Source organism: Phoxinus phoxinus (genome assembly GCF_949152265.1).
Source record: "Phoxinus phoxinus genome assembly, chromosome: 12".
NCBI lineage: Eukaryota > Metazoa > Chordata > Actinopteri > Cypriniformes > Leuciscidae > Phoxinus > Phoxinus phoxinus.
In genome coordinates, this window is record NC_136887.1 from 14,239,996 (window position 1) to 14,252,068 (window position 12,073).

General features: G+C 37.8%; 1 protein-coding gene across 2 annotated transcripts in view; it reads left to right on the top strand.

Moving 5' to 3' along the window:
• Positions 1–323: 323 nt before the first annotated feature.
• The window catches only part of LOC307008116 (ATP-binding cassette sub-family C member 5), a 35,748-nt gene continuing 23,998 nt past the window's right edge, over positions 324–12,073 (top strand). The window contains exons 1-7 of one of the 2 annotated variants that reach the window (XM_079630717.1): positions 349–482; positions 2,386–2,604; positions 2,736–2,913; positions 5,798–5,953; positions 8,254–8,401; positions 10,755–10,988; positions 11,329–11,502. In XM_079630717.1, the coding sequence (XP_079486843.1) occupies positions 2,744–2,913; positions 5,798–5,953; positions 8,254–8,401; positions 10,755–10,988; positions 11,329–11,502 (882 nt within the window). In that variant the 5' untranslated portion in view covers positions 349–482; positions 2,386–2,604; positions 2,736–2,743. Of the gene's footprint in view, positions 483–2,385; positions 2,605–2,735; positions 2,914–5,797; positions 5,954–8,253; positions 8,402–10,754; positions 10,989–11,328; positions 11,503–12,073 lie in introns of both variants that reach the window. The other variant, XM_079630716.1, reaches the window with a different exon arrangement.

Sequence of the window (12,073 nt, forward strand, 5' to 3'; positions counted from 1 at the left end):
AGGTGTTTATTCTCCGACTTCTGCTGTTATTCCATGTGTAGCAACTAGCAATGTTCTTCAAGTGACCGGACGGGCCATAAATAGTCTGGTAATCTGACTGTTGAAAAGATCACCACGTGCCCTTTCCTTCTCCTTCGTGTCTGGTTACCGTAGCGACGACCAAGCAAATCCGCGATTGGCTGCTCAAGCGTGACGTAGGATGCATTTAGGGAATTCCGTCAGCTGGGCAAGTGGCACGTTTCAAAACGCCTCTCTCTCTCTCTCTCTCTCTCTCTCTCTCTCTCTCTCTCTCTCCCCACCACACCTTTAAAAAAAACCTTTTTAACGCGGTGAAACTTCAGTGTGCATGCAGAAGATGTGTCATGTACAGCAAGGGACCCAGAGAGCGATGACTATCTAAATAAATCATTTATAACCTGTGGGAACATCCTGAAGCTGAAAGGAAAGAGGGTGAAAATCCCGACGTGTTTTCTGTTTGAGATGTAAGTGACTTTTCCACACTCCAAAAGTTTTTTATAAACTTGCACAGACAGTTTTGTGTTGATTCTGCTCTAGAAAACACTTTTAACTAGTGGACAGTCAATGCGCATGTTCATCTGATGCAATGTTTATTAGAGGTAATTAGTTCTAATAATCGATATCGTGTCCCAATGGTGGCAGAGAGAGAACACACAGTTCTAGCTGCCCAACGGGAACGTCCAGAAATAGAGGGAACAGAAGAACAGGTGTGATGCTCATAAACTTTATTTCTTATTAAACCTTATTTCTAATTACCACAATCCATAGCAGACACTTAAAGTTCTTATAAGTTTAGTCTCACGTGGATCAATGCTGGGCACAATGGTGTTAGAGGACTGGCGCTTTTTTCAAATCTTTTCTGCTCCACGTGTGTGCATATGGATACATATTTATAATAGATTGAAATTGCAGCTATATGTGAATATAAACATGAACTACACACCTTATAGGCCCCAAAAATGTTTACATATTTTTGTTATGTTTTGTTATGTACTTATACAAACAGCTGATTGTTTGTATAAGTTATGTTTGTGTTAAAAGTGTCAACTCTCTTAAAATCTTGTCAATAGTACATTTGTTATTTGGGATATTTCCTATATTTCTTTATATTTGAAAGCCGATAACCGATATATTGGCCGATAAATGTAAATTCAAATTTTAATTACATTTTTGTGAGCCTGATTACAAAAATAAAAGTCTCACCGTTAAAAGCCATATGTCCCAAGCACAATTATATTGATGTTCTCATTATAATTTTATGTAGCAATATGACAGACTTGCGCTGCACGTGTTGCTTTCCATTTTTGTGGTGATGCCAATCATATTTCAAACAATTCAAAACCATCATGGCGAACAGTGCGCACCTGAAGTGTCTCAGCTGAAGGAAATAATCCATTATTTATTGGCTTTAATATATCGGCCAAATTTTCTTACCAATTTTTCTTGATACCAATATGCTGGCCAATATATCATGCATATTATTACAAATACAAAGCCACTATAAAACAGCGTTTCTTTGGAAAGTATGTTTCACACATTTTAAAATAGGACAACAGACATGATAGATTAACTGAATAAACCGACTAATTGATTTATTCTCAAAAGAATGCCTGTTCTCTCATAAATGCTCTTAAAAGCTCATAATGCTCTCATAAGAGGAGAGCTAGAGTGGATTTTCAATGAACAATGACTTAAAATTCAATTTTGTCCTCACATCAAAATATGGTTTCTGTGTAACAATATTGTTTTTGGTGCAATTCCTGATGTGTGAAACCTTTAGTCAAACCTGCCCCTAAAGGTCCTTTATGCTCTCCACATGGTTTGGACAGCACTAATCTATTTGTTGATCAATGTCCTCTCAGCTGGCTTGTCAAACAAGAAAAATCGCTCACTTCTTAAGAGCTCAGATTTCTTTACCTGCTTGTGTAAGCTTTTGGAATAACAAATTGGATGATATAGTATGGAAAAGATTTCTTTCTTGAAGTCTATTAAAATGATTCACAATTGCTACCCAGTTAATTATACATTTGCTATATAGCAAATGAATACTTGGAATATAGCGCACAGAACATGTAGACTTAATGTGATACTTTCATGGTTTTGCTGTACTTTATGGAGCTTCAAAGCCTCAGTCTCTGTTCATTAGAATAGCAAGATCAATTCTTTAAAATTTTTAAATAAAACCATACAAGTTTGGTTGCTCATTTCTGTGTGAACTATCCCTATAAAATTTAAAAATGTCCCTATTATCGTTGTTTACATTCATAGTCTACTATCGCATTGGTGACTTTTTTTATCTATCTCAGACTCTTTCTTGTATGGAGTGTAAATAATCAAACTATGTGGTTATCTTTCACTATCTGGCAGTCGCTGGTGACGTACACCAAGCAGATACAGAGTCACAGTGTTGCTGGATTTACCTTATCGTGTCTTATGCCTCTGATGGATCAGTGACAGGGTCAACACGCAGGCGGCAAGCTCGAATATCCTCCGTCTCATATACACGAGCCCTTGAGGCCTCTCAGAGGCGTCTTTAAATAGATAAGCACTTTAGATTTGTAGCCAAGGCCATAACATTAGAGAAAGGTACGCGTCACCAAACTGATATTAGTCAACAGATTTAGACATCCCCCCTCCTGCTAGTCATGAGCATGGATGGGAGCTTATCCCTGTGTCTGAAGTGTCTGAAAGTTTTTTTTTCTATTTGTGTTTGCTAGAGGTAGGTATGTTCCCAGATGCCCTGGAGGCCGTAGGACAGGTGGAGGGTTTGACGCTGTCCCCTCCACAGACTCTTCCAGACCCCGATGATGATGTGGAATTGGGCACTGAAATAAAACGACGAGGCAGATATCGACATAGCTTACAGATACTGAAGCCCTTCCGGATCACACACAAGTAAGTTCTTCTGGTTATTGTTGTTATTACCATATCAAATAAATATGTGGGCAGTTAACAAATGGGCTCAGACATTAAGATTAAATAAAATTAGGGCTGTCAAAAGATTAATCGCATCCAAAATAAAAGTTTGTGTTTACATAATATACGTGTGTGTACTGTGTATAATTATTATGTATAAATACACACACATTCATGTATATATTTAAGAAATATTTGCATTTATGTACTGTATATACATTTATATAATTTATATTATATATAAATATTTTATATATAAATATAACCAATTTTTCTGAAATATATACATGATTGTGTGTGTTTTTATATATATAAATAATTATACACAGTACACACACATATATTATGCAAACACAAACTTTTATTTTGGATGCGATTAATCTTTTGACAGCATTAAAATAAAATACAAATAAAAATCATGTTTTTCTAGGTCTGAATATTCCATGCAGTCCCTCAATTAATTTGAGATCTTAAACACTGCATGTATAATAATTGTAGATGAATTATCGAATGCTGTTTAAAATAGTTCTTCCTGGAGTGCAGGGCAATGTATACATTTACTTCGACACATTGTTTCCTACAGTTAGACTCCCATTATATGCTGCATCCACACACACAGACATATAACTTATTTCAAATGTGGAAGCTTCACTCCATAGGATGTGATGTATAAATGAACATGGTAGGGCTTCCACCTTTATGTGAAAAGTGACTATACCAAGTCATTCAACATGTTTTAATTGGGGACATCAATGTTTTTTTTATAGACTGGCTGTATAAAACTGAATAGCTTTTCTATGTAACATTTTTGAAGTAACATGTAAGTTCATGAGTAGTCATTTGTGACAATATTAGATCCCAATTAGATAGTGCCAATATATTTAATTATTATTTCTGATGCTGTTTATTTTAATACTTATTTTGTATATCTAACTTCATGAGGACAGTCACAATTTTACCATTTGACAATATTTGAATAGATATTTTTATGTTTATGGACAAAATCTGTGTTTTTTTAACGTCCAGCCAAATGATCTAACAGAAAAAAATGAATGTCCTTTTTCTTTGAGGACAATAAAATTGCTTGTGATGTCACACACAAGCGGAGAGAATTTGATCTTTGTGAAATTTAACTTACATGAACGGGAGCACCACATTTAAATCCAAATAGTTCATCTACTTTGAACCCAAACCCCAAAATGAAACTATGAGCTACTTTTATCATCTGAATCAGTCACTTTAATTGAATAGAAAAGGTTTGTGTGCATGTCACTACATGTTTAACCTGCGTTAAAACTGACAGAATATTTTTTATAAATATAGTAGTTCACTCCAGTATTTCATGTTTCTTCATAAAAAGCCTGTATTGTAAAAGCTTGTGTTGTTAACTTTATATTAATTGTCTTTAACTACTCTAACATTTAAATGAACCATTTAATACAAAGCAATTGTGTGCATATGTGTTTTTACATTGTACTTCTATTCTACCTGCATGTAATTACATCTGTAATTAAGTTCAAATTTTCTGTAGAGACTTGATTGCTTTATATGATGAACAGATTGAATTTAGACTTTTATTCACATAAACATAGATCAGCTAACATATATACAGAAGCTCAAACGAACTTGCTTGACGCTCAAATGTGCTGCGTAACACGAGAATGAACCTCATTGGTTCTTGCAGAAGCTTAAACGTGCTGCGTAACACGAGAATGAACCTCATTGGTTCTTGAGGAAGCTCAAACGTGCTGCGTAACACAAGAATGAACCTCATTGGTTCTTGCAGAAGCTTAAACGTGCTGCGTAACACAAGAATGAACCTCATTGGTTCTTGCAGAAGCTTAAACGTGCTGCGTAACACAAGAATGAACCTCATTGGTTCTCACATGTCAAACAAACATGATTGAGCTTATGTTTACCATAACTGATGTGCGAGTTGATGAATAAGTGAGTAAAAGCCTGAATACAATCTGTTCATCATATAAAGCGATCGAGTCTCTTCAGAATTTGGACTAAACCGCTCAATTTATATGGATTACTTTTACGATCTCTTTATGAACTTTTTGAAGTGTCAGTTGCGTGGCTGTCAACGGAGAGTCAGAAAGTTCAGAATATGAACGCATGTCTTGCAGGTTTGGAATGACATGAGTGTGTGTATTTAGGCTAATGACAGAATTTTAATTTTAAGTGAACTAACCCTTTAAACCTACCCAATCCACCAAACCTTTCCCTACCTTTACTCGTGTCCCACCTCAAAAGCAGCAAAAGTGTTTTGCAATACAACATAAACACAGCAAGTACATTTTACATCAAAATTATTTTTAGTTAGACACCTAATAGAAAGTGGGACCAAATAGGTGTCCCTTTATAGTGTATTTTCAACATGTTTTCTGCTAAATTCAGTCAGACAAACTCCCTGTACCTACCTACGTGGAAAGTGTGAAAACTGTAACTGTAACCTTATTATGCAGTCAAAATAAACATAGGCTACACACTGTAATGTTTTTGTGTGAGTTGTGAAACCGGAATATGTTTGCTATGTTGCCATTTGAACTCAAGTGACAGTCAATGAGGTCTTGATAAGAATGCTCTTATCCTTTTCTCACAGACGGCTCAATTTTTTACATGCTGACTGATAAAGAGCCACTGAAGTTTTTCACTGCTCCCTAAGAGTTTTGAGAGGGACGTGCAAACTGCTGTTCAAACACAAGCGTGTGATTCATCTTCTATTTGGCCACATCGAGTAAAGATTTTCTCAGGTTTCCTCTCGCGTTCCTCTCGCGTCAAGGTCACACCGTTCTCAGACATAGCACATAGCGCCTAGATGACTGATACGAGCCAAACTGTTCTTTTTCACCCCCAGACATCAGCACCCTGTGGACAATGCAGGATTTTTCTCCTTCATGACCCTGCAATGGCTGTCCCCTCTGGCATGGAGCGCCCACAAAGCGTCCTGTCTCAAAATGGAAGATGTGTGGGGTCTGTCTTGCCACGAGGCCTCAGAAACAAACTGTCAAAGGTGAGGTGCTGCAGTGTGGAAACTGTCTGATCCATTTTCAAGTTTCAGCGAGGTTCATTTACTGTCAGGTTGTGTTTGTCTGAATGAAAGCACCCTGGAGCCATGCCCAAGTTAGACATCTCTCGCGCTTGTTTCCCGATGCTGAAACTTTAACAAACAGAACTATTAGAAAACACCTCCTGAGCCAAGGTCTCACACAGGCGACGCCTTGATAACAAGAGGTTGGGTGTGGGAATCCCTCAAGTCACAGTGGGGAATGATGGATGCTCACCTCCTACACTCACACAGCCCAGAGAGTAATGGCAGGTGGGTGTTATTCATAGTAAGGATAAGACATGAGAGAGAGAGAGTTAGTCTGCACCTTTCCTGCAGAACGGTTATGTCATTAACACGTGTGATCGGCGCTCCGTGTCCCTTTCGACTAAGCTGGCTCATTGGCGGGAATCAGACGGGCTCAAAGGGTTTCTCGAGGACATGGGAACATGGAAAAGCACATATAATCTGTAATTGCCTTTTCGCTTCACAGATCTGAGATTAATCCAAATTTGATGGATGAATTGGATCAGGCTTTGATAGCTAAGGCTGTGCCGCCTTTGTTGCGATCAATGATCATATGTTAAATACAGGCTCATGTATTTGCCGTCCAAATGGCTTGACGGCTATGCCTCAGCAACTCTGGAACAACCGGTGTCAGTTTTCAGTGTTTGACCTCAGGGTCTGTTTCTCCCGTTACGGCATTCATGTCAGAGATAGCTGGGATGTGTAATGGCATGTGTACAGGTTTGTGTGAGGTGTGCAGTGGATATTTTTCTGGGGTCTGGAACATAAAGTGTTGTCTTCAAAACAGAAGGGGTCGGGGGCCTGCAAGGCTGTTGAAAATGTGAAAAAAGAAGATGATACAATTCACCACGTGTTTTATCCTTGTGAGAGATAAAAGTTGTGAGTGGAATTTTTATATCAGTCCTTGAAAGGCAGCTGTAGGTCTGTGGCATGAGAACTGAAAGCTCAAACTGTGGTCCTTCAGTTCAGATTGATTGTTTATTCTGTAGAGGAATTTAAAAGTTTTAAAACAGGTTTCGCTTGAGTCTTACAATATTTCTGAGAAATTGAACATCATTTATGATTTATAATGAATGTGTGCCCAAAATTAGCACTAACTCAGTTAACCTGAAGACCAGAAATATATGGTGTTGTTTAACCCTTAAGCTTAAAATACAAAGTGTTTAATGTAAATACTGCACATTTATTAATTTAGAAATGAGATAAGGGATAATATGCAGTCAACTTAGCACTGGCAGTATCCCCAAAAAAGGATCAGAAGGAGGCATCTTGTATCATTCTGAATGACATGAAATATGAGGTGAAATTGTATTTGATTAAGTAAGAGATACAATAACATAAAAGTAGTATAGCTATGTATGAAACTGGTTGTCAGATGAGGACAAAAAAAATATTAAACAGTTTAGCATCATTATCCAAAAATATTTGACCTCAGAATACTGACCTATCAGAGTCGAGCCTTTCAGAGAGCTATCTAATAAAGTGAAGAAGACATTTTGGATTTTATTAGTGACCGATTTAACTTTTAAGCTGCAGTCCGTAACATTTGGCACTCTAGTGGTTAATAAACAGAACTGCATGCGTCTTGTGGAGGAACATTGTAGCCGGAGCTACTTCTCTCTGTTTCTGTCTATGATTCAGTCACGCAGGAACTGGGCTACTCCACAGCACTACGACCCGAACCAGTCTAAAATAGTCTGGATAGTGTCGTAGTGATTCAGGATAAGACAGAATAAGAAACACTGTTTGGAAAATGTATTCATGATGTACTCGCACATTGTATAATTTTTTTAAAATTTTGAACACAAAAAAAGTTACGGACTGCAGCTTTAATTAATATTGGACGTTTAATTTAGATTTTGTCTAACAATTTAAGACGCGATAAAATGGTTTTCTTTATCTTTTCTGTATTGTGACTTGTGTAATAAAAATGTTGGCCGTGTATTTGGTTCTATGCATTGGTTGTTGATTGGTTTTTAATTTTGGGTGTTAAGCGACTAAATGTTTGTAGAAGTCCTGCATACGTCACCAGAGAGAGGTCTGTCGCTTTCAACCCAAAATCCAGTTATGACATTCTGAAGTCAAGAAATTTAAAAAACTATTATAAAAATATGGATGAATTGTACACAATTAATATTATCACATTCATAAATAACATTTAGAGGTTTCATTAAACAGTCCACTCACTTGCCATGTAGTTTAAAACACAATGTCTTTGCATGATTTAATGCATCATTCAGACTGGAGTGGCTGTGGGACGAAGAGCTCAAGCGGCGGGGGAAGGACGGGCCGTCTCTGTCGCGGGTTTTCTGGAGGTTCTGTCAGACCCGTATGCTGGTGGCCATCTTCTCCCTGCTCATCACCATGGTGGCTGGATTTGTTGGATCTGTGAGTTCTAGTTTTCCTCTTTTTCCTTCTGACAAAACTGACCCGCTGGGGCCAGTTGCATAAACACTGCCATTATGCTAAGACTGTCTTAAGAACTCGTATGACCTGGGGCCGACTGCATAAACATCGCCATTATGCTAAAACAGTGTCTTAAGTTCTTGCACGACCCACTAGCATTTAGTCAAGGGGGATTCAGTCTTACTTTTCAGTATCAAATTAGGCCAATCTAAGTTTTTTTTTGTAACTGAGTTAAAATGAACTGTTGATGAAAATTGATGACTAATAAGTTCATTGATGGCTAAGTCTTCACAGTTTATGCCACCTGTCCCAGGATTGGTGACCTCTGACCTGTTCCCCTAAGTGTCCCACCAAGCCAGCGTCGAAAGAACTAGCGGTGACGAAAGCTGACTGTGTTGTCGCCGGCTGCGTCTCGGCCAAAATGCTGCGCTTGAACACACCAAAAAGACTAAAGGCGACTGTTGTCATTCAAAAAGGGAAACCAAAACTAGTACTGCAGAAATACAAACTGTAAACAAAGCAGTGCTCGCTTACAATTTTGAATATCAATCACGCTGATCACTTTCTTTATTCTTTATTTTCTAAAATATTTTAATATCGTGCATTCGAATGCTCAGGTAAGATGACATAATAATAATAGCCTAATAATAGCCTTCTGTCTGTATCGGTTTGACATCTTTGCTTGCTTTTGCTTTTATTATCGCGCACTGACTCATTCGCTAAGCTAAACACCCAATCAGAGTTCTCTTCTTCACGGACGGGCCGACCGACACTCAAAAACGGCCCGACATTGCCTGATGCTTTATCTGTGCATGCATAATAACAAATGCAGTGTGGCAGTGGAAGCCTGCTTCACATAGAAAACATAGCCTTCCTGCACACAGTTATGAACAGTTTTAAATGCAAGGGATACATTTGAGAGATTATATTTGCAGCTCATGCTGACTCAAAATTAAATGTATAATGGAAAGCAAAGGTTGTTCATACCTTCTCTTACTTCAAACTAGTATTAATCCAGAGGATTGTGACGTGTGTCTGGATATTCCATGGTCCAGGGGGCATGTTATTCATATTATTCAGGTTATTGCCTGCTGCTTTATTTCTCTTGCCAAATGAGCTTAGATCTTTATTCAACAAAGAGTGATTTAGAGTTAGGATTAAAAATTCTCAAAAAAAAAAAAAAACTCACATTTTTGATCTTATTAGTTTCACTATGAGGGGATTTATTTTGGTGTAGCTGGGAGTTTCTCACTGTTGGGAGTGTAGCTGTTAATTTTATTTCCCCACACAAGGCCGCACATGCCCCTGACAGCACTCGCTTAATAGCATTATCAGGGATTACACGTTACAAAATAGCACACTTATTTCCTTGTGTTGATTTGTTTAGTGTTGCATGGGCCAGCTATTGTCCTGCAGCACGCTCATTTATTTGCTGTACATTTTAATGCTCTTTCCATGTCAGAAATGAAATATTCCCTCATCAGTCCTGCCCACATCTTTAAGTCAATACTCAAATAATATGATTATTTTTGGCTTATTTTGAGTTCTGTAAGATTTTTAAAAGAAGTTTATTATGTGCCCCAAGGCTACATTTATTTGATAAAAAATACAGTAAAAACAGCATTAATGTGCAAATATTGTTACAATTTAAATTAACTGTTTCGATATATTTTAAAATGTAATTTATTCCTAAAGCTGAATTTTCAGCATCATTACTCCAGTCTTCAGTGTCACATGATCATTCAGAAATCATTCTAATATGATGATTTGCTGCTCAAGAAACATTTATTATTAATGTTTAAAAAAGTTACTTGTGAAAAGCATGATACATTTTTCACGTCACTTTTGATGAATGTAATGGGTTTTTACTTTTTTTACTTAAAAAAAGTAAAGTAACTTACTATTACTTACTTACTTTTTTTATTTTTTTACTGACCCCAAACTTTTAAATGGTATTGTATTTGGTCAGAGGCCTAAAAGCAATTTGAAAAGTGATTGGAGGATGATTAACTTTTCAGTTTTCAATTTTGTTATTTCTTTTATTATTATTATTATTATTAACTCAATTTCTGTGATTAAGTATATGCCCAATCAGGATCCAGGACCAGATCTGAATTATAATTAGAATGAAAATATTTTGAGACCTCAGTATTTTCCTTAAACCGTACTTGATCCCATGATCCCAGCTGAAGATCCCATAAAACCTCAAAGCTCACCCCTGAAAACCCTTCTTTCTCATTTAATTTTGATTTGGTTCAAATAATAGAATAAAAAAAACTCTGAAAAGTCTTTGTACACCTGTCTCAGCATCCTTGTTTGGCCATGTTATTCTCAGGCTGTGCTTGTCCGAGCCCTGCTCGAGTATTCTCAACGCTCAGAGGTGACGCTGCTGTACGGCCTGGCTTTGGTCGGGGGGATTTTCCTCATGGAACTGACACGCTCCTGGTCTCTGGCTTTAGTGTGGGCTGTCAACTACCGCACGGCCGCACGCCTCAGGGGAGCCGCGCTCACTTTTGCCTTCCAGAAGATCCTCCGACTACGCAGCACTAAAGACGTCAGCACGGGAGAGGTGAACTGTGTGTTAATACTCTCGTAATAAATACTAAACTATTCATTAGGAACAGCACTTTTGTAAACAAGATTCTTCACTAAGAATGTCAACATTGAGAGAACAGCTTCTCAGGTTATGCCTTGTTTACTCCAATGTAAAGGAAAAATAACATCTAAGAGGCTGCATGGGGGGGTTCAGGTCCTCTATGTAGTTATAGCCCACTTTTCATGGCTCATCGTGTGTCCTTTTTTCCCTTTAAATCCGAATTGGGTTTGTGTTGGTGAGGTCTGAGTGCTATATAGCACGGCGGCCTGTGGCATGTTTTAGTTTTGAATGACTCATACTGTTACTCTTTCAGCTGGTAAACATTTGCTCCAGTGATGGACAGCGTCTGTATGAGGCGGTCTCAGTGGGCTGTCTGATGGCCGGAGGGCCTCTTGTTGGAATTCTGGGTCTGTCATACACCACCTATTTCTTAGGACCAACTGCACTCGTGGGATCAGCCATTTTTGTCATCTTCTATCCCGCCATGGTAAGATAAACACATCTAATGCCTTTGGTAATGAATTGAATGTATGTACTGCCTTTAGGATAAGTTAGCACACACTGCAGTGTAATATGGCCCAAATAACATTTTTATTCCCTTTCCTCACATGTGACACAGGTTTTCTTAGAGGACAGTTTGATAGCAAAAATCATTGTAGTTGGATTGATGGCTCAATTGGACTGAAAAGACTTAATGCAAACACCTCGATCGATCCGAATGAAATTTCAACAGGAACTAAATGAAGCATGTAAATGCTTGAATCAGCTGTCAGCCTCAATATATTTAAACAGGTGATATCATGTATGAATTCCACTAGCTGCCCTCTCAACCTATTACCAGCTAAATTTCTTAAAACAGTTACGAACTGCTTATTACCAGACATCTTGAATATTGTTAATCAGTCCCTACAAGGAAGGAATTATTCGCAATTTGTTTAAACTGCGATTGTTTGGTCCCTGCTGTAGTTACTGTGCTCTACCGTGGTTGTACGGAGTGTAAATCTTCCATTTATTGGTAAAATAATTGAAAAATAGAGTCCATGCAGCTCAACAGCAAT